The sequence below is a fragment of the Jaculus jaculus genome, chromosome 15, assembly GCF_020740685.1.
Source record: "Jaculus jaculus isolate mJacJac1 chromosome 15, mJacJac1.mat.Y.cur, whole genome shotgun sequence".
NCBI classification, from domain to species: domain Eukaryota; kingdom Metazoa; phylum Chordata; class Mammalia; order Rodentia; family Dipodidae; genus Jaculus; species Jaculus jaculus.
In genome coordinates this window covers 50092888-50116136 of record NC_059116.1, presented here as the reverse complement: position 1 = coordinate 50116136, position 23249 = coordinate 50092888, and the positions used below count along the sequence as shown (strand labels likewise).

The following is a 23249-nucleotide window of genomic DNA, read 5'->3' as shown; positions in this document are numbered from 1 at the left end:
GTAGGGAAATCCAAGAAGCTATAAAAAATAATCTCCCAACTAAAACAAGTCCAGGCCCAGATAGATTCACTGGTAAATTTTACCAGGCATTCATGAAAGAATTAACACAAATGCTCTCAAACTTTTCTATAAAATAGCAAAGGAAGGAATCCTACCAAACTCCTTCTATGAAACCAGCATCACCCTGATACCAAAACCAAAGATAAAACAAACAAAGAAAGAAAGAAAATTACAGACCGATCTCCCTCATGAACATAAATGCAAAATTTCAACAAAATATTGGCAAATAGAATACAGGAATATATCAGAAAAACCATTCAACCTGACCAAGTAGGCTTTATCCCACATATGCAGGGATGGTTCAGCATATGCAAATCCATAAATGTAATACATTATATAAATGGAATGAAGGTTAAAAATCACATGATCATCCCATTAGATGCAGAAAAAGCATTTGGCAAAATCCAACATGCCTTCATGATAAAAAGTCCTATAGAAACAGAATAAAGAGAACATATCTCAACATAATAAAGGCTATTTATGACAAATCTACAGCCAACATAAGGGACACAAATTGGAAAGAAAGTGATCAAGTTATCATTATTTGCAGATGACATAATTTTATACATAAAAGACCCTAAAGACTCTACCAGCAAAGTGTTAGTGCTGATAAACACTTATACCAATGTAGTGGGATACAAAATAAACACACAGAAACAAGTAGCCTTCCTATATGCTAACACAAACATACAGAGGATGAAATCAGAGAATCCCTCCCATTCACAATAGCATCAAATAAATAAAGTACCTTGGAATAAATGTAACCAAGGAAGTGAAGGATCTCAACAATGAAACTTTAAAACATTCAAGACAGAAATTGCAGAAGACACTATGAAATGGAATGACATCCCATGTTCCTGGATTGGAAGAATCAATATTGTAAAAATGTCAATCTTACCAAAAGCAATCTACATATTTAATCCAATTCCCATCAACAGTCCAATGGTAGTTGGGGGTGGTGGCACATGCCTTTAATCCCAGCAATTGGGAGGCAGAGGTAGGAGGATCACTGTGAGTTCAAGGCCACCATGAGACTACATAAGTGAATTCCAAGTCAGCCTGGACTAGAGTGAAACCCTACCTCGAAAAACCAAAAACAAAAAAAAGGTGTGGGGGGAAATTCCAATGACATTTTTCACTACAGTAGAAAAGGCACTCCGAAAATTCATTGGGAAGTACAAAAAAACTCAAATATCTACAACAATTTTGAGCAACAAAAATAAGGCTGTTGGTATTACCACACCTGATTTTAACCAGTATTACAGAGCTGTAGTAACAAAAATAGCATGGTGCTGGCACAGAAACAGACATGTAAATCAATGAAGCAGAACAGAGGACCCAGGTGTAAGTCTAGGTAGCTACAGCCACCTCATCTTTGACAAAAATGCTAAAAGAACTCAATGGAGAAAAGACAGCCTCTTCAGCAAATGGTGCTGGGAAAATTTGATATGTATCTGTAGAAGGATATCTTTATCTCTCTCCATGCACAAGAATTAAGTCCAAATGGATCAAAGACCTTAATATAAAACCAGAAACTCTGAAACTGCTAGAGAAAAAAGTAGGGGAACCCTTCAACATATTGGTATTGGCAAAGACTTTCTGAAAATAACCTCTGTTGCTCAGGCAATAAAACCAATAAAACCATTGATCAACTGCTGGGACCTCATGAAATTACAAAACTTTTGTATAGCAAAGGACGATGTGAATACAGCAAAGAGGTGGCCTACAGAATGAAAGAAAATCTTTGGCAGCTATACATCTGATAGAGGATTAATATCCACAGGATAAACCAAAAAAAAAAATAAGAAAACAAACAATCCAATTACAAAATGGTCTATGGAACTAGAGAGTTCTCAAAAGAAGAAATGAAGATAGCATATTAACATCTAAACAATGTTCCACATTCCTAGCCATCAAGGAAATGCAAAGTAAAACTACTTTGAGATTCCTTCTCACTCCTGTCAGAATGGCTACTAACTTGAAAACAAATGACAATGAATGCTGGCAAGGATACAAAAAAAGAAGAATCCCTCCACACCATTGGAGGGAATGCAATCTGGTATAGCTATTGTGGAAAGCAGTGTGCAGGTTCCTGAGACAGCTAAAAATAGATTCACTGTATGACCCAGCTATACCACTCCTAGGTATGTATCCAAAAGACTCATTACACTACCTTAGAGATACTTGCTTAACTATGTTTATTGCTGCTCTATTCACAATAGTGAGGAAATAGAACCAGCCTAGGTGTCCCTCAATTGATAAAGTGGACAATGAAGATGTGGCACATTCATACAATAGAGTTCTACTCAGTGGCATAGAAGAGTGAAATTATGCAATTTGCAGGAAAATGGATGGACCTGGAAAGGATTACAATTAGTGAGGTAAACCAGGCCCAGAAAGCCATACATCACATGTTCTCTCTCATAGGTGGGTCTTAGCTACAAATGTTTAGACTTGTCCTTGAGTTGGAATAAAACTTGGTAGCAGTGGCCAATAAACTAGATAGATGCTATAAGGGAAGGAGGAGAACAGGGGATTTAAGGAGTTGGTATTGTATGTATATGAGTAGAAGAACAGATTATTGGGGGTGGAAAGTCTTAAATGAGGTAAGGCGAAAAGATTGAGTAAAGAAAAGCTGGGCTGTTGAGCACTTCCAGGCACAGGTTAGACCCTTCAGGACAGGGGCCTGAGCTTCCTGGCATGGCTAAGGACCCCTGGGCTACAGGAGACCACTCCCTCTCCAAGCCCAGCACACCTGAACTTAGGCTTTGTCCATAGCCCTGTGACCTTTGAACAGTGGCTTAGGAAACTCTTTTATCAGCCAGCACCTTCAAACAGCCCATCTCCCTGTGACCCTCTTCCCACCACTATGTAGATCACCTGACTCTCTAACTGTGGGCTGGAATCGGCTAGCAATTGAATGCACCAATCCCCTTAGAACCCTCTTTCCACTCTCAACTACTTATAAAACCATTTCCCTATTATATAAATGGAACTACTCTCTGAGGTCATCTCCCAGGTGGACACCCCTTCCTGCTCACAGCTGCTAAAGACCCTGCTCTCCATCGTTGCCTGGACACCTTCAGGAAACGGCAGCCTTGAGGATCCAAGGATCCACAGGTGGTGCCTGAACAGGGACCCTCTGAGACACACCAAGGTAAGTGTGCACTCTCCCAGACAGATAATTGTCTGTTGGGGGACATTAGGCCCCCCTGTGTCCTCTGCCTCCACAGTTTTGAAGGCTGGAAGGTTTTTCCTTTTCCTTCTTTACTTTTGGTTCATGCTATTGTCTTGGTGTTTCCACTCTTTTTCTATCATGAGCAATATTGTCTCCCACCAAAAGGAATCACAGATTTGTAGATTAAGAGCTCTCCTAAAAGTCAGAGAAATTAAACTGTCACAGAGAGAAGCTATCTCCTTAGACTTAAAGGAACTCCTCCAAGTTGCCCACTCAGTGATTTCTGGGGATCTATGTGGCCCAGTCATGTGGATCCACATAGCTTATCTGAGTAGGAAATGAAAAGTTCAGAAAGGAAATTTCCCCTCACTCCCCTTTCATTTCCTTTCAAGTTTCTCTGCTAGGGCAGTGGAGAAACTGCAAGCTGGCTATGCAAACACTCCAAAGCAACTCTGGTTCAGTGGCAGGCTCATGTGCACTGAGACAATGGTGCCTCTGCCCATGCAGGTGCCATGTCACTGTCTCCCTTCCCACTGGGCCTCCAGCAGTCTCAGGGGCTCCCTTCCTCCTTTCCCTTTCACGAAGCCAGACTTGGGAGGCTCCCATTCAGCTCATGAAGACCATGTGCCATTGGGGCCAGCAACCAGCCAGGTAAATCAACCATTGCCTCCAGGCCTACCAGACCTGACCCCAGGTGAGTGGCCGGGAGCAGGGCAGGGCTGATCTGAAGATGGTGCATCATGCAAGCTCGCACCCCACCCAGCCACCGCCTGCTGTGCCAGCACCAATGAGCTGCTAAAAAAAAAAAAAAGGTCACATTTATCTAAAGCCTATGATGAAATGAAATTTTATGTAAACAACACCATTTGTTACATGATATCATAAATATAATTACTCAGTTTATGTTCTAGGTCAACTTCAACTTACATAGAGGATTACTGAAAACAACAAAAATCTCTCTGAGGGGTGACTTATAATTTGCCAGGTATTTTAAAAGATTGCAATGTCCTGTTACTTAAAAGGAGGAAGCAACTGGCCTGACTTTTAGGCCAGCCTGCCTCAAAACAGAAACAAAATTTGCCTTAGTTACTCCTATTAAATCATTTCCAAGTGTGGTATTAATGACATAAAATTGTCTTTAATCTAGACTACTTGCTTGTCAGTGAATAATAGGATTAGTCAATTTGGTGTTGTTTCTTTTAATAGTCTTATAAGAAAGCTGGGTAATTATGGGGTGAGGTGAGTTGATTGAAGGAACTGGAAAGGAATTTTTCAATGTTGGACATAGAATGTTCATTAAAAATGCTTTTAGAGTGCTACTTATATCAGAATGTTAAAGTATGTGGATAAAGATGTGCATGTGTGTAGGAAAGAATTTTTAGGCTAAACCTAAACACCATGCTTAAAGTTAAAGATGTTTCAACTGTTTACAAACTCTTAAGGATGCTCTAAGTGATTTAATTTCAGTCACTATAATCTTTCTGCTCCTGTTAGGTTAAAATATGTTAGGATAACTTGCTTAAGCTTTATCAAATTTAATTCATAGGTAAAACATAAAATCATTTTATGTTAATGGAAATTTCTATGGTACGTAAAATGAATGGCTATCAAGATTAAGCTAAAATCACTGGTTGTCAAATGGTGTTTTTTCTTTCAATACAGATTTGTCAAGGGTTATATTAGAATTTAGCTATCTGTCTTGGCTCAACTAAGACCAGATTCTGCTCTATTGTATGTAAAGTAACTGTCTCATTTCTGGCATCTTAACTCCAGTGCTTATAACAAAATTAACTCTTAAGACATATTCCCTACTTCAGGGTACAGCCTCATGCTCAAACAATGGTCCTCAACTGAAAAAAAAAAAAATTCAAGTTCTGTGGTGTAGTTTCCAAAGTTCTCTGGGTAACTGGTACCCACACAGGTTATCTGAACCAATCAAAGATGTTTATAAGCACAGGTGCTAAAACTTTATACTATCTTACTTGTCCTTTTACAACAAAATTTTAAAAGGTTGGACAAATGATTTTAAGAAGCTCTTGTAACATTCTTTAACTAAATCTATTTCAGTAATCAAATGTGCTCTATATGTACATACATCCAGGCTGATGTAACTTCCTTTTTAAGTGTATTAATCACGTATGTAGAAGCCAAAGCCAAATGGAATCATCGGAGCAAAAAGGCCAAAGTCATGAGGTCACTGGAGATGATGGGACACTTCTACAGTGGCCCCCTGGAAGTCACCTGTCTTCCTAAGCAGGGAGATCCAAACAAAAATTGGTGTACAGTCTGAAACAGAAGGGTCACAATTGAGGAGCAATCAGTCCTCCTGGCTTCCCAAAGAAGGGAAAACTACTTGGCCAGCATGGCCCTGACTCATCCTAACAGACATAAAACACCAATAAGCTTTGGGGCTACTCCCGTGTCCTTTAAAGTCTCCTTTGGAGAGCCATTAGTGACCTTCAAAATCAATCCTTAATTAATTGTTGGCTATCTGCTTGGTCTTAAAAACACTCAGAGAGAAATGTATAACCAAAGATAAAAAAATATCTTAAATATATGGATGGCCTACTAAGTAATACAACAAGAGCTTTCCAAGAGGGTAAACAAACAAGACCTTAAGACATTTTTCCCATCTCTAATAGTTCTAATTCTATAATAAAAAACAACTATAAATGTCAAAAGGATTATTTTCAAATATCTCTCTATATATAAGTTCTGAGACCAAAAATATATTTGTATAGCCTTTAATGACACCCAATAGCCCTCTAAGATCAGGTGAAATGTTGTGCATATGTTTCTTATAACTCTGCTAATATCTCATCTTTTTTACATGCCATATGGAAACAGATTCAGGCCATGTTAAACACTACTGTGCCATTCAATGAACAGCTCTGGAAGAAAATCTCAGCCAGCTCATGCTCAGATGGTCCTGAGACAATCCAACTCCATCTGCCAGGGCTCCCTCGGCCACAAGAAGGATAGCCCTGAAGGCCCTGAAGGTGACCAGTTTGGTGTGTGCTCACTTCTCATTAACTCCTTACTTTTATTCTTTCTCCTGAATGTTCTCTTCCAAGACTATCATCCTGCACTCCATCAATACACTTCTGGGTCCATTAAAATAGTTCCCCTTTCTGGAAGAGACTCTGCCACAACTTTCTACCCCATTCAGCAGGAAGTAGTGAACGATCTGACGTGTTCCTTGTTCCCTAACAGCAGTTAGAATGTCTTCTTATGAGAGGGAGAAATAAAGGGGAGTAGAGTCATGGTGAATGGACCCCTGAAAGTAAAAGGAGCAGAAACGTTTATCTTATCTCAGTTCCAGAGAACTGTTTTTATAATTCCTGAGCCCCTCAGGGGGCCCAGGCAGGGCCCAAATCTCCTCCAGCCTGCATCTCTGCCATCATATGCACTGAGTTCCTGGCTCTGCAAAGGACAGGACTTGCCCTATTTGATGCCAGTCAAGTTATATCTCTCTGTACAGCTCTAAGCCAACCAGAGCTGAATGCCTCCTCAATATTTCCATAACCATGACTACTTGTGTCAAGATATCCACTCTCCTACTGTGTGAAGGGTTAACCACCCCATACATAAATACTTCCTCTCCCACTTCTTGTTCCCCAGTCTTGACTGTTTCATAGGTGTATGTCTATGAGGAAAAAAAAAAACAAAAAGACCTACAAATTTTATCTGCATCAACTGAGAGAGATTTTCATCCCTCTGCTGGTAAGCAGTGTTACCCTGTCTCTGGGTTCCTTCAGTGATCAACAGCCTCGAATCTCTCCAGAGACAACTGAACTCTCATGGATGTGGTACTTCAAAACTGTCCAGCCTTAGACCTCATTTGTGCTGAACATGGGGATACATGTGCGGTCTTGTGAAAAAAAAAAATTTGTGTTAATGAATCAAATGTTATTGAACAAAATGTTAAAACTCTCAAAAAAAAAAAAAAAAAACTCTGCAAGGAACTGCTTGACAGCTGCAAGCCTGAGGACCCTATCACCTGGTTCTCTAACCTTTTAGTTCCTTGGCTTCTTCTGCTCCTTAGCCCCCTCCTTGCTTGTAGCCCTGTCTCATCAACTTTCTCAGATAACAAATAACTAATATTGCTAAGGGTGCTACCAATCAGGTCCTCATGCACCACCTAGCTCTATCTGGACCTATGGTAAATTATGAAAAACTCACTCAGAATGATACTGCCCCATTATAAAAACAAAGGGTTAGTTGTTGGGTGCTGCCAGGCACAGGCTGGAGCCTTCAGGAGATGGACCTGAGCTGCCAGGTATGGCTAAGGACCCCCGAGGTACAGGAGGCAACATCCTCTCCAAGCCCAGCACACCTGAACTTAGGCTTTGCCCATAGTACATGGCCTTTGGCCAGTTGCCTAGGAAACTCCTTATCAGCCAGTAGCCTTCACACAGCCTATCCCCCTATGACCCTCTTCCATCACTATGTAGATAACCTGACTCTCTCCCTACTGCTGGAATGAATGTCCCTAGGCATTGACTTGCAACCTATATGAACCCACCAATCCCCTTAGGACCCTCTTCCCACTCTCAACTGCTTATAACTCCCTATTAAATTTCCCTATTAAATAAACAGAACTTGTCTCTGAGGTCATCTCCCAGGTGTACATCTCTTTGCACTCACGGCCACTCAAGACCCTGCTCTCCACAGTTGCCTGGACATTTTTTGGGAGCCATGGCCCCAAGATACAGGGACCCACCCTTGGGAGTGGGCTAATCAACATTTAAGACAGTATGAATAAGTCATATGGAAACCTACTTTTTTTTGATAATGGTGTACCCAGATGCCATAGATTATTATAAGAAAATTTTCAGTATCAGGAATAGGATACCTTCCAGTGAGTTGTTGGCCAGGGAGGTCCCTGATGTTCCCAAAACATTACAGGCCATTTCCAAGGCTGTTGGCTTCCCACCAGGAATAGATGGTAAGAACCTATTGCTGAAGACTCCACATACTTCAGCTGCAATGTCACTGAGAGATACTGATGGAGCTGAGCTGAAAAGGAAGCTGAAAAAAGCTATGTTGCATGCAGTTCAGTGGGAGGGAGAGAAACCACCAGTGAAAATACTCAACAATGGACACTGCAAGCCTTAAATTTGGCCAGCCAGGCCAAATAAGCCAATGGGTGCAATAGTGGCATGTCTGTTATGGGGGAAACCAACTGTGCTCTAATTAGAATGGAGGCCCGCTCCACAGGCGGGAATACATGCCTGATACTGAAAACCTCTGACAGAGGAAGTCATAAGCCATAGGGGTGTAATATCTGCTGGTGTTTGGCTTTGTATATTCTATGCTCACTAAACTGCCCAGTAAGTACTTCTCTTAATATTCATACCCAGTATTAACCTTACTTTCACTTTTGGTTAGAGAAGCTTCTCTTTTCAGATGGTAGTGACCTTGGGATGACACAGAAGGCACCATGGTGCTGAGAAAACATGACAGAAGAGTGCTCAGCACTGAAATACCTCTATCACACCTTCCAAGGCTCAGGGTCAATTGTGGAAGAGGTGGCAGAAAGAATGTAAGAGTCAAAGGAAGAGTAGGACTCCTTAAAACTGCTCCTCCAGACACAAAATGGCCTAGATATCCATGACCTCACAGTGCCTGACACTACCTACACAAAACCATCATAATAGGAGGAAAGATGATGACATCAAAATAAAAAAGAGATTGATTGAGAGGGGGCTAGGGTATGATGGAGAATGGAGTTGCAAAGGGGAAAGTTGGGGGAGGGAGGGAATTACCATAGGATATTGTCTATAATTATGGAAGTTATCAATAAAAAATATTTTTTAAAGAAACTTCTTACTTCCATAAATCCAAGCAGAGAGAAACAACTGCAGCAAATAAGCATGAACCAGCAGCCAGCATTACAAGCATAGCTAAAACCTTCTCTTCATGCCTTTGGGCTGGAATCTGAATCTGCCCCAGTGACATGCCTCCATGCATTAGGAATCTGCCTGGTATGGGCTGAAGTTGCAATCTCAATTTTAATTATTTATCATTATTTTCATTTTTTTATACATAGAGAGAGAATTGGCGGGCCTCAGCCACAGTCATGGAACTCAACACTTCCGCCACCTAGTGGGGATGTGAGACCTTGAGCTTGCCTCACCTTTGTGCGTTTGGCTTACTGGGATTTGGAGAGTTGAAAATGGGTCCTTAGGCTTCACAGGCAAGTGGCTTATCTGCTAAGCCATCTCTCCAGCCCAGCAAACTAAATTTTAATGTAACATCTGAGCCTATGGGGCCACACATTTACAGTATCAAATTCAAACTACCACAAACGGATACAATGCCAGGTCCTGATCTAGATTTTAAGATTAGGCTGGAGAGATATCTCAGTGGTTAAAGGCACTTGCTTGCAAAGCCTAACAGTCTGGGTTCAATTCCCCAGTGTCCACATAAGCCCAGGGCACATGCATCTGGAGTTCATTTGTATTGGCAAGAGGCACTAGCACCCCATTCTCTCACTGTCTGCCTCTTTCTGTCTGTCCTTGCCTCAAATAAATTTTTAAATTTTAAAAAGACTACTAAGATCTTTTCTTCTTCATTCACTTTTGTGGAAGCTAACCACTATGTAAGGAAGCTGAGGCTAAACTTCTAAATGATGAAGAAACTACTAAATGATGAGGAAACTAGAAACATGGTGAAAAGTCTGGCCGAAAATAACCAGGTTGCAAAAAGATAGCACCGAGACCCCAGCAAGCTTCCATTCTCAGCCAAGGTGCCACAGCTGTAACCTCATAAAGCACCAATCTCTGCTACACAATGCCAGGATTCCTAACCCTGGAAGTGTGAGCATTGAAACTGCTGTTTGTAATTTCTATGTCCTTAGAGAGGTATATTATCCAATAATAGGTAACAAAGTCGTATTATTTGTCTCGTTTTTACAAATTGCTATTATTTCACAATGTTTGATAATTATTGCGCTATTAATAGCTCTTTTGGCCAATGAGGTTACCAAATACTTGCGATTTAAGTCTTAGCTCATAAAGAACTATTTGGTTCTAGGTATCATTTTATCCTTCTAAGTAACATTTTTAATTCATTTAAGTTAACATTTTAAAAAATAACTGAGTCCAAATAAATGGGAAAATATTTTTAGGAAATAATATCTTTAACAAATATCTCATAAGTGAAAGGGGCAATTTTTTATAATGGGAAAAGCCATTTCTCTGAAGATGTTGAATGGTTAAGAAACACAAGGAAGCATCGTGAGCTTAAGCTCACGGAGTTTAAAAAAAAAAAAGAGGAGACATCGTTTTCATCTGCCACGCAGTTAACTGGAGTGCAACCGGGAAAGCCTTGGTGAGGCGGGAGCCTGGGCCTCCGCCGTGTCGGGCCACTGTCAAGAGCCGCTGGGCTTGCCCGGCCTCTGTGAGAGCGCTCGGCCAGGGCTCCTGGAGCCCCGTGAATGACAGTGTGACTGTCACTTTTTGCTCAGCGCATTCACCCAAGCGTTTACTTTTCTCCCAGACCACAGAAAAGAACTGGGCTGCAGGAGAACCTACTTTTCTGGGAAACTGTAAGAGAGGGGAGGACACCAGACACCAAGAGCGAAGGAGGTGGAGGCCGACAAGCAGCCAGCCAGCCCAAGTAGCCAAGGCACGGTAGGAAAACAGAGCTCCCGGCACTGATTGGCTACCTGGGGGAGAGGGGCGGGGCGAAGGCGCCTGCGTGCGCGTGGGCGGAAGTTAACGGAACACACTTCCGGTCTTTGTGGCCAGCCCCTGGGTTCGGCGGCCTTGGGCATCAGCTGCTGATGCTCTGAAGGCTCTTCGCTCGGCCTGCGGTCCGGCCGTTGGTCGGTGCGGATCGAGCGCCTGGTGCCTGCCCGCGACTCGGAAGCCTGGTCTCACCTGGAATACAAAACCAGGGTAAGTGCGGCCCGGCCTGCTCGGGGCCAGAGCCGGTACCGAATCGAATTCCCATAATCCCACGGGCTTTACTCAGCACCTGACCAAACTGAAGGGCAGACGGTCTGTGGAGATAGTAGCTGTCCAAGTCAAGCCAGTTCTGCATTACCAGATTCATTGCGTAGTTGTGACGTAACTGTGACCGTATTTTGTTAACTTGTGCGTGTGTAGGGGTGTGATTACTCCCGGAATACTCTTTTTTAATTTGTTGGTTATTTTTATTTGAGAGCAACAGAGGGAGAGAGAAAATGGGCGGCCCCCCTTGTGCGTCTGGCTAACGTGGGTCCTGGGGAATCAAGCCTCAAACTGCGAGACTCAGGCTGCGCTTAACCACCAAGCCATCCCTCCAGCCCCCGGAATACTCTTAAGTAAGTGTATTCAAAGTTGAGGTTGGCCTGTTGAGTCTATAATAGCATTTTTTTAAACATGGTCTGCATTTTACAGTTACTTGCTTAATTTCTTAGTAAATTCATTCATGAACGAAATCCTTTTAATGCTAGCTTGGGACAAAGCCTCGAGATAAGTGCCTTCGTATTTGTTGAAGAAACTCAGTGAACACTAAATGTGACCAAATGTCAAACATTCCATAATGTTTTATTTAAATAAATGCTTGTTTATGATTTTTTTTAATGTTACCTTAGTGACTAAAAGTAAAACTTTAAAAAGTGTTACTAAAGTCTGCCTAGATATTATTGCCCTTGCAGGCTGAGTTACTTTATTAAAAAGTCCTGGAGTGGTGCCTTGCCTGGCATACCTAAGGTTTTGGGTTCAATACCTAGCACTGGACAACTGTTACAACTAAAGATGCAGCTCAGGGGCAAGCAAAAGTCCTAAGGAAAGCTCTGGGTTCCCCAGCACTAGACAAGGTCCTTGTCCTCCATACATGTTAAAGACATTTAATTGGAATTGAAATATAATTTAATAAGAGCTAATGCTATATGTAATTTATGTTAATATTGCAGTTTTTTTACTTCTAAAATATTTTCTAACATGGTAGGAATTCCAATAAGAGACACTAAATGAGGTGAATAATTTTTAGTTTGTCATTTAGTCTTAAACCTGTTTGCTTTCACTGTACACTAGAGTAATGTTTTAGAAATTTTTTTCCTCTGCTGTAGGATAATAATACTTTTATATCCCTTAGGAAAGAAGACATTACTCCATGAAACTCTTTCTCAAGCACAAACTCAGTTATACTGGTTTTTTTTAGTTTAGTTTTTTTTTTGTTTTTTTTTTTAAGCTGTTTCAGCCCAGAATGGCTGTGGAATGCAGAGCAATTTCAACTCTGAAACCTCAGACTCATCAGGAAGAAGAGTTAATACTATTAAAAATAGGAGATAGCTTTTCCTGGGGTCAGAAGTTTAAACAGAATGGGAGTAACCAATCTTGCCAAGAATTGTTTCGTCAGCAATTCAGGAAGTTTTGCTACCATGAGACCCCTGGGCCCCGAGAGGCTCTGGGTCGACTCCAGGAGCTTTGTTATCAGTGGCTAATGCCAGAATTGCACACAAAGGAGCAAATCCTGGAGCTGCTGGTGCTGGAGCAGTTCCTGAGCATTCTGCCTGAGGAGCTACAGATCTGGGTTCAGCAACATCATCCAAGAAGTGGGGAGGAAGCTGTGACCCTGTTGGAGGATTTGGAGAGAGAGTTTGATGATCCAGGGCAACAGGTGGGAACATAGGAAAAAGATTGGCAATTCAGTGCATATAGTCTTCTAATGGGCTAGAATATTGTCTTTCCTCAACCATAACCTTGATATGATTATGTGACCATAACTTTCTCCCCCTTTATATGGGCTTTTTCCTATACTTCTTCTCTATCCTTCATCTGTGGCAGTGGGTTCACTGACCTGTTTGAGATTTTTACTAATCAGAGTTCACTGATTTCAGGTTCTATCTGGTCCACAGGGACCAACAATACCATGGAAGGACCTGGCCTGTCATAGAGCATCCCAAGAACTGTCAGGCTTCCAGCTCCTACCTCCGAAGACACAGTTGAAATCCTGGAAACCTTGTATTTTCCCTAAAAATGGTAAATTATAGAAATCTATCTACAAAGTTATATAGGTTGACATCTGATGTTGAGAATGCAGAATGAATTCTTCATGTCCAAGCATCTCATGTGAACATCACTTATGAATCCAAGCCAGAAGTGCTCACTTCAGCAGCACTCATCTTTTCTTGTACCATTTCCCCTGACACTCATGTACCTAATCGCTTTAGAGTACTGAAATGTCTAATACAGTGGTAAGTAGTAGGTTTCCATTGTCAAAGAACTTTCAGGCCTACATAAGTGGTTAACATACAGAAAGGAAGATACAACCTAGGTGCTATGAAGCTCATAAAATGTCATCAAACTCAATTTCAAAGATTGAAAGCATACTTCCTGGAGGAAGAGACATGTAAGCTAAGACTACTTCTACATGTAGATGAAAACCAGGTTTATGGGTGGAGGGAGTGGCTCAAGCAAATGCTGCAAAATCCTGAAAGTCAAAGAATACTACTTGTTCTGGAAACTAGGTAATTCAGCTTGAGAACTGTTAAGAAGAATGATACAGAAACTAAACTCATTGTAAGCCTCATGTCATGCTGATTCCATCATATGGTTTACCAAGTGCAAAGGGGTGTAAGTTGAATGGCTTTGGAAGGGAATGGCATTGCTGGAGTTGTGGTTTAGAACTCAAATGCAGAGTTGGAGAATGAATTGGACAAAGGCAAACCTATTAGAGACTTAAGATCCAAATGGCCACAGTGAATAACTAATGCTCAGGATGAGGAATTTTAAAGCCAATTCCTTCTCTTCAGGATTGAAAGTACATTGCAATAGCTGGTTAAAAGCAGGAGCATAATGTGATAATTGAGTTCTAGTCTTAAACAAATTGGTTAATAGTGGGGCTATTCATGTAAAAGGAAAACCATGGAAAACATAGGTCTCAGGTGTTTTGTTTGGAAAATTTTGATGGTTGTGAAATACTAGCAAAATACCCATATAGCAGTTAGAAATGAGTATGTCACTTGAGAACCTAGGAAGACATGAGCTTAAATATAAGTAGTTATTGAATCCTGGGATAGAGTTTGTAGCATGAGGATGCATGAGATCCCAAAATAGAATCTGGACGAACATATTTGAATTCTAGCCCTAGAAACTAAAATCAGTCCAATATATCTGAAAGGAATTTTTGTAGAAGGAAGGCTCTGTGTGGTAGCTCACACAGGTAGTACTTGGGATGCTGGAGATTTGCCACAGCTTGAGGTCAGCCTGAGCTGCATAGTATGTTAAGACCAGGCTGGGCTATAGCAAACTCCTAACTCAAAAAAGGTGTGTATGTGGAGGGGCGGGGGTTAATGTCCTTGGTCTCCTGCTACGAAGAGGCCAACTAAGTAAGTCCCATAAAGTACCCATTAGATTATCTAGTTGTAAAATTGGTGACCTTCAGATTGCTCTTAGTAGGGTTGAAATATAGAGTAATAGAAACCATACTATAGAATAGGGATGAAAATAGTCCAACCCTTACAAAACAATTTGCTGTGAATGGAATTGGGGTTGCTTAACACATAGGCAGGAGCTTGACGTTTTAAAGGGGAGGCTATGAACAGCTGTCAGTGTAGAAAGAGGTTGAAAATAGAAAAGGCCTGCATAATAGGAGGAAAAGACATCAAAATAGAAGAGAAATTTCTTGAAAAGAAGGGATTCTGTGTAGGGGGGACTTGGGATGGGATTATAATCATGGAATGTTGTTTTATGTATGGAGGTTGTCTATACAAAGTCAAAAAAAATAGAAGTTGTGGGCAATTGGCCACTTGATCTCAAAGACGAAAATTAAAACGTAGAGGTAGGCTTTAGCATTGGAAAAACGAAACACCTAGTTTAACCAGTTGAAAAGATATAAGGGGTCAATGACATTTGTAGCTGGACCCTTCTGTATTCTCTTACATAGACACAGCCACAGTAGTGATGACCTATAATCCCAGCTACTTGAGAGGCTGAGGCAGGAGGATCCCTTGAGTCCTGGAGTACCAGACCAGCCTGATGGACATTGAATGACCCTGGCTCAGAAAAAAGGAAAAGTAAAGAAAGAGTATTGAGAGTGACTGGAGGAAGGTTAAGATCCTTGGGTTTTGCTGTTGATGATTTTTTGTTTGTTTGCCTTTACTATTTCAGATCACAATAACAGTGAAACTGCAGCAAAGGAGGACATCTTAGAAGAAAAGTCACAAGCACTGTCTCAGAAACCTTCATTTGTAGGAGTTAGTAGACATGAAAACAATTTAGAGTGTCAGCAAGGAAGTCCTACAGGAGAGAAATCAAGATCTGTCCACAGGGGCAGCTTAAGCCAAGTCATCTTCACACAGAAATCTTTAGGAAAGACAGACTATTGTGATGAGGCTAAAAGATGCTTGATTCTAAGTACAAACTCCATAACACACCAGAAAATTCCTGTAGAAGAGAGACCTTATAGATGTGATGTGTGTGGGCACAGCTTCAAACAGCATTCCTCTTTAACCCAACATCAGAGAATCCATACTGGAGAAAAGCCCTACAAATGTCACCAATGTGGGAAAGCCTTTAGTTTGAGGTCTTATCTTATTATTCATCAGAGAATTCATAGTGGTGAAAAAGCATATGAATGTAGTGAATGTGGAAAAGCCTTCAATCAGAGCTCAGCCCTCATTAGACATCGAAAAATTCACACAGGTGAGAAAGCCTGTAAATGTAATGAGTGTGGCAAAGAATTCAGTCAAAGTTCTTATCTCATTATACATCAAAGAATTCACACTGGTGAGAAACCCTATGAATGTAATGAATGTGGGAAAACCTTTAGCCAGAGTTCAAAGCTTATTAGGCACCAGCGAATTCATACAGGTGAGAGACCCTATGAATGTAATGAATGTGGGAAAGCATTCAGGCAGAGCTCAGAGCTGATCACCCATCAGAGGATACATAGTGGAGAGAAGCCCTATGAATGTAATGAGTGTGGAAAAGCCTTCAGTCTGAGCTCAAACCTCATCAGACATCAAAGAATTCACAGTGGAGAGGAACCATACCAGTGTAACATATGTGGCAAAACCTTCAAAAGGAGCTCAGCTCTTGCTCAGCATCAGAGGATCCACTCTGGGGAAGAAACTTACATATGTAATGAATGCGGGAAGGCTTTCAGACACAGATCAGTCCTTATGCGCCATCAGAGAGTCCACACTGTAAAGTAACTTAGGACTATGTTGGGTTATGAATACTTTAGTCAGACTTTATTAAAGGACAAATTTTGGAGCAAGATTCCATAAAGGCTGTAAAGTGCCAAGTCTTGAATCAGTCTCACATGCTTCGTGCAGTAATTCTGATACTCATGCAAGTTCTTGAAACTCCATGTGGCTCATCAAAACGAAATGTTGCTCTTCACATTAGGAATACTCAGGAAATAAAAGAATGTAACATTGAAGCCCCATTTTCTAAGAGTATGTCATGAAAAGGGCACAGGGCTCTGTCACTGCATCTGGTCCATGTGCTAGGCTCAGGAGATAGTATGGATTGCATGAGAGACTTGTTTCAAGAACTCAAAAACTTTTCCTGACAGCAACCAGGTGGAAACAGATGCATCTATAATTAGTTACACCTAAAGCAAACCACAATTACATAAGCATTAGAAGAAAAAACATAAATTAGTTTATTCAAGTTACTTTGGTGTGCCAGAGACTAGGGATGCAGTGGAAAATAAGGCATACTTTTTACAAATGACAGTTGCCAGTCAAGCTGTGACACTTGACAATGGGCAGTGCTGTATGACCTCAAGCGTGCATCTTAAAGCATTTCTCCTATTTTCTTGTCCAAGAATTTGAATAGGGTGTTACGGAGGAAGATAGGTAAGAAGCAGTTTTCCCAGTGGAGAGAACATTTCTTGAGTTGCTTTTGAAGTGGCATGTATATAAGCATGGTATAGCAATATTCAGTGCACATGAGCCAAGAGGCCCTTGGTCACAACACAGTGAGGAGCTTTGTCTAATCAGTGTACCTAGGCCATAAAACTTGCACAGGGGAAGTAGTAGGAATAGAAGAAAATTGCCCAGATAGGACTTCTTTTGGTTCTTTAGACAGTGTTGGAGCTGCTGGGTCATATGCTGCCATAGCAAGTGCTTTTACTTGGGAGCTAGTGATTGAACACTGACCTTGTTCTCATACAGCAAGCCCCATTCACTGAGCCATCTCCCTGTTCCATGCCATTGTTTCTAAGGCTGTCAGCCCACAATTCCAAGTACATGCCTCTGAGCTTAAAAAAAGGTCAGTAGTTGAGTCTGTGACTTGTCTCCAGACATCTCACAGGTGTTCACTTTTAAGTCACCAATATTGGTACCTGTTGCAAATCTTGTTTAAAGGAGATGCTAAAGGGAAATAACAGGAAATTGCTATCGTAGTCAGGACCTCCCCTCTTCTGTAGAACCCAGCATGAAGAGTCTCCTTGGGGCTGGAGGTACAACCAGGTGGAAAGTTAATTAGCATAAGAAAGCTGTGTACTTTTGTACAGAATGGTAGCATAAGCAGCAAATCCTAACATTCTGGAAGCTGAGCCTAGAGGATCAAAAGTTAGAGACCAGCCGGGTGTGATGGCACACACCTTTAATCCCAGCTTTCTGGAGGCAGAGGTAGGATCATGACTTTGAGGCCACCCTGAGACTACATAGTGAGTTCCAGGTCAGCCTGGGCTACCAAGACTCTACCTTGAAAAACTTGGACTACATAGTGGGACCCTGTCACAGAAATTTAAAAAAAAGTCACCCCAAAAGTTGAGAGGAATAATGTACTTTGCCCAAACCAAATTTATATGGTATTCTGGAATCTTGTGCATAGAAAAATCTTGCACGAGAATAAAAAGTAATGCTCCTAATGGACATTAATAATGGGTATGTGCTTACCAATATGACCAGCCAGAGAACTAGATGCCCAGTGTTTGATGAAAGCATATTTAAAAAGGGTGGCATCGCCGGGCGTGGTGGCGCACGCCTTTAATCCCAGCACTCGGGAGGCAGAGGTAGGAGGATCGCCGAGAGTTCGAGGCCACCCTGAGATTACATAGTGAATTCCAGGTCAGCCTGAGCCAGAGTGAGACCCTACCTCGAAAAAAAAAAAAAAAAAAGTGGCATCATTTGGAAAAGATGGTAAAACATAACAATATTAAGACCACTCATTTTCCTCTCCCATGGAGAAAGGTTGGCACAAACTAGAAAGGGTAGATAAGTAGAAATTCATCATTGCAAAAGGGAACTACTCTTGGAGAGTGCTTATGTAAGTCAGAAGGAAAAGTCATTAGTTTTCAGTACAAATCATACCTTGTGTTTGAGGAAATGAAGGCTAAAACCCTTAGGTAAAAGGACAGAGTTTAGTTTCAGAGTCCTACTTTGGAGCCACTTGGTAGTCCTAATAAAAACAGCTAAGGGAGCCAGGTGTGGTGGTGTGCACCTTTAATCGCAGCACTCTGGAAGTAGAGGTAGGAGGATCACTGTGAATCCGAGGCCACCCTAATACAGATTGAATTCCAGGTCAGCTGGGCTAGAATGAGACCCTACCTCGAAAAGCCAAAAAGAAAGGAAAAGAAAAGCTAAGGGGCTGGAGGGCTCAGCAGATAAGGTGTTTGCCTGCAAAGCCAAAGGATCCAGGTTTGATTTCCCAGGACCAAAATTAGCCAGATGCACAAGAGGGCGCACACATCTGCAGTTTGTCTGCAGTGGCTGGAGGCCCTGGCACATCCATTCTCCCTCTTTCTCTGACATATAAACAAAAATAAAATAGCTGGGCATGGTGGTGCATGTCTTTAATCCCAGCATCAGGAGGCAGAGATGGGAGGATTGCCATGAGTTTGAGACTACCTCAAAAACAAACAAAAAAATGGCTACACAAATCACAAAAGAAAGTGCTAACAGACAATGCATGTAGTCTGATTTCACAGGTACATTAAAGCTGAAGTGGTACTTGTTTTTCTTAGAAAATTGGGACTCCTATTGCTGCTGAGATATAAATAGTGTCCGACAAATCAGTACCAAAAGCCTAAAGCACTGCCTTTGACTTTGAGAAACCATCAGCCTTAAGAGCTGTTAAAATGTGATTAAACAAATATTCATGATGCATGAAAACTACATAATATATAATTCTTCTGTAAATAGTATTATGCATTAAAAAATGGAAACGGCACATCAAGGTACTACACTGATTACATCTAGGTGATGAAGTTACAGGAAATGAGTTTTTTGTCAATTTCAAGTTTCTACATGCTAATTTTTAAAATATTTTTATTTTTCTCGGGTTTTTTTTTTGTTTGTTTGTTTTGGTTTTTTGTTTTTAAAGGTAGGGTGGCACGCTAGCTTAGGCTGACCTGGAATTCACTATGTAGTCTCAGGGTGGCCTTGAACCCATGACGATCCTCCCACCTCTGCCTTTCAGAGTGCTGAGATTAAAGGCGTGCACCACCACGCCCAGCAATATTTTTATTTGTGCACCAGTGACTCTTGCTGCTGTAGATGTACTCCACATCCATGCACTGCTTTGTGCATCTGGCTTGACGTGGGTACTGTGAAATCAAGCCCAGGCTGTCAGGCTTTGCAAGAAAGTTCCTTTAACCACTGAGCTATTTCCCCAACCCAAACTAATCTTTGTGCATGCATGTGGAGACCACAAATTATTGTTCAGTGGCTTTTTCAATTGTTCTGCTTTATTTATTGAGACAAGGCGTCAGATGATCCCAGAACTCACTGATTAGCTAGCCAGTTTGTCCCTGGGTCCCTTGTCCCCACCTCCTGATTGATATAGAATTACAGTGGGGCTGCCTTGAAAGTTGAGTCCTCACACTTGCACAGCAAGACCTTTATCCATTCTCCCCATTACCAAAACCTAATAATCTAGTAAAATTAGGGGCTGGGAGGTGGCTTAGTGGCTAAGGCACCATCATTCAAGCTACAGTGCCACTGTTAGATTCTCAGGCCCAATGTTAAAGGGCCAGAAGCTTTGGTGGACTTCTATAATCCCAGCATGTTAACACTGATGCTTAGATGGGAGGCAGAGAGAGAATTTCTAGGAAACTCAGAAGCTCACAGCACAGTAAAAGAATAACAGAGCAAGAATCCTGAACAACAAAAAACTGTCTCACACAAGGTAGGTGATGACCCAAAAGTTGTTCCCTGACCTCCACTACACACAATTCTTAGAAATGTTTAAGGGGCTGGGTATGAAGCTCAGTGTTAAGACCACGCCAGACCCTGGGTTTGATCCTTAGCATGCACGCAAACACAAAGAAAGTAAACAGAAGCTGCTAGAACAGTTGAGAAAATAAGCATTTGCTTTCCATAATATTCCTCTCAGGTCTGTTCGATCTCAGCAGTGATGTACTGACAAGGACAAGCCTAGCCATCTTGCATAATATTAAAAATCTCAGCCAGGTATGGTGGTGTACACCTTTAGTCCCAGCACTGGGGAGGCAGAGATAGGAGGATGTCAGTTTGAGGCCAGCCTGGAGCTACAGAGTCCCAAGTCAGCCTGGGCTAGAGTGAAACCTTACCTTGAAAAAAAAAGGGGAGGGCTGGACAGATGGCTTAGTGGCTAAGTGCTTGCCTGTGAAGCCTAAAGACCCCAGTTCAAGGCTGGATTCCCAAGGATCCATGTAAGCCAGATGCACAAGGTAGCACATGCATCAGGAGTTCGTTTGCAAAGGCTGGAGGCCCTGGCGTGCCCATTTTCTCTCTCTCTTTCTGCCTTTTTCTTTGTCATTCTAAAATAAGATAAACAAAAAAAGTTTTTAAATCTCCAAGCTAGTTGGAAAGGTATTCAATGGAGGTGAGAAAGGAAGGATGGAGAGAGGGAATTATGATCATGGCTTATTGTGTATATTTATGGAAATGGTGAATAATTTTTGTTTTCTTTCAAGGAAGGGTCTCACTGTAGCTCAGGCTGACCTGGAACTCACTATGTAGTCTCACGGTGTCCTCCCAAGTGCTGAGATTGAAGGTGAGTGCCAACATGCCTGGCTTCAATTTTTTCTTTAATTTTTAAAAATAATTATTTGAGAGAGGGTTGGCAGATAGAATGAGATAGAGAATGGGCACACCAGGGCTTCCAGCCACTGCAAACTCCAGACACATACACCAACTTGTGCATCTGGCTTTATATGGGTTCTGGAGAATCAAATCTGATCCTTTGGCTTTGTCAGCAAGCGTCTTAACCAGTAAGCCATCTCTCCAGCCCCTTAAATTTTTTTCAATTATCATTTTTTTTTAACTTTTAGTCACAGCTTCTGTAAGCTTAGACAATAAACCACGATAATTCCCTTCCCTACCTCCATTCTCCCCCTCAAATCCACCATTGAATCCCTTTTTTCCAATTAATCTCTCTTCTATATTGATGTCATCTTTCCTCTTATATAGGTAGTGTGGAGCACTGTGAGGTCCTATCAAGGCCATTTTGTCTTGAAGACTGCATTATAAGCAGTCCTACCTTTTGGCTGTTACATTCTTTCCTCCACCTTCTCTGCAATGCACCCTGAGCTTCAGAGGGTATGATTCATGTCTCAGTGCTGAACACTCCAATGTTACTTTTTTTTTTTTTTAAATTTTTTATTTATTTATTTGAGAGCGACAGACACAGGGAGAAAGACAGATAGAGAGAGAGAGAGAATGGGCGCGCCAGGGCTTCCAGCCTCTGCAAACGAACTCCAGATGCGTGCGCCCCCTTGTGCATCTGGCTAACGTGGGACCTGGGGAACCGAGCCTCGAACCGGGGTCCTTAGGCTTCACAGGCAAGCGCTTAACCGCTAAGCCATCTCTCCAGCCCTCAATGTTACTTTTTTTCAGTGTGATGGTGACTTGAGTCACCCCAGTGGTCATTACTATCTGGAAAGAAAAGCTTCTCTAACCAAAAGTGAGAGTAGCCTTTTGGCCAGAATTTCCATCTTCCAATTATTTGCCAAAATGACAAACATCAACAGGAGAGACACACAATCCATATTCTCTAGGCCTTTTAGAAATCATGGGAGTTGCTGGGCATGGTGGTGCATGCTTTTAATCCCAGCACTTGGGAGGCTGAGGTAGGAGGATCATTGTAAATTTGAGGCCCACCTGGGACTACATAGTGAATTCCAGGCCAGCATAGGCTAGAATGAGACTGATCCTACATCAAATAAAACCAAAAATATAAAAGAAAACATGGAGTTGTTCCTTTGGCCACATATATGTGAATCTACATCAAAGGAATGGGTACTATTCAAAAAGGAATGTAACATAAATGTTGCCATAGGAAGACTGGAAGAATCTACAATGTTAGGCACCATGCCATTGAAATTGTAAACAACCAAGTTACGGGCAAGATTCCTGCCAAGAGAATTAATGTGTATATCAAGCACATTAAGCATTAAGAGATAAGATAGCTTCTTGAAATGGATCAGAAGGAAGACAAGGAAGGAACCTGGGTGCAACTGAAACATCAGCCTGCTCCACCCAGAGAAGCACATTCTGTAGGAATGGAAGACAGCCTGAGGTGCTGGAGCCTGTTCCCTATGAATTCATGGCTTAGTAGATGTCATAAATAAAAGATTGTAAAAATGTTTTTAAGTGAAGTATGGTGTCCTCACTCACAAAGGGTGGGAAAAATGAGAGTAGCAATAATATATGTGGATTGAAGAGCAGAATCCAGGCCTTCAGTGCCGGATTGTGACTACTGAGGCATCCAGCCTCATGGACTGAGCAGCTACCAGGTTCCTTGACTCTCAGGCCTGCAATCTGCTGTTGTTGGACTGTCATAAACTAATCCAATAAATTCCCTTTTAATAAAACTCATTCTATCGGTTCTGTTCCTCTAGAGAACCCTAATAACTACCTTAAATGAATGAAAAAAAATGTGCAATTTAGGCACTTTATCAGTGGCCTCTGCCCTTTTCTGATATCCCCAACATGCAGCAAACTCAGGATTAGAAATTTTGTGTATGTGGATATGTGTGCATGATGTCTGTATGGGCATGCCTATGCCAGGACATACACGTGGAGGTCAGAGGGCAATCTTGAGATGTTTGTTCTCTCCATCCTGTTTGAGTCAGGGCC

The 23249-nt window shown here is 41.6% G+C and overlaps 1 protein-coding gene across 2 annotated transcripts; it reads left to right on the top strand.

Annotated features, from left to right (window-relative positions):
- The first annotated feature begins 12409 nt into the window (after positions 1-12409).
- On the top strand, positions 12410-16624 carry LOC101599691 (zinc finger protein 397). 2 transcript variants are annotated; one of them, XM_045134699.1, is made up of 3 exons: positions 12410-12850; positions 13089-13212; positions 15343-16624. In XM_045134699.1, exons 1-3 carry the CDS (start codon positions 12437-12439, stop codon positions 16386-16388), a joined length of 1584 nt encoding a protein of 527 aa, XP_044990634.1. In that variant the 5' UTR covers positions 12410-12436; the 3' UTR covers positions 16389-16624. The 2 variants fall into 2 exon arrangements, with proteins under 2 accessions (XP_044990634.1, XP_004666830.1); XM_004666773.2 differs by having other exon boundaries at positions 13071-13212.
- The last annotated feature ends 6625 nt before the right edge of the window (positions 16625-23249 follow it).

What these genes read in the sequence shown, in the direction of transcription:
- LOC101599691 (XM_004666773.2), top strand. Translation starts at nt 12,437, where the DNA reads ATGGCTGTGGAATGCAGAGCAATTTCAACTCTGAAACCTCAGACTCAT. An exon ending in TTGATGATCCAGGGCAACAG is followed by an intron (nt 12,851 to 13,070) that starts GTGGGAACATAG and finishes CACTGATTTCAG; the next exon opens with GTTCTATCTGGTCCACAGGG. An exon ending in TTGTATTTTCCCTAAAAATG is followed by an intron (nt 13,213 to 15,342) that starts GTAAATTATAGA and finishes TTACTATTTCAG; the next exon opens with ATCACAATAACAGTGAAACT.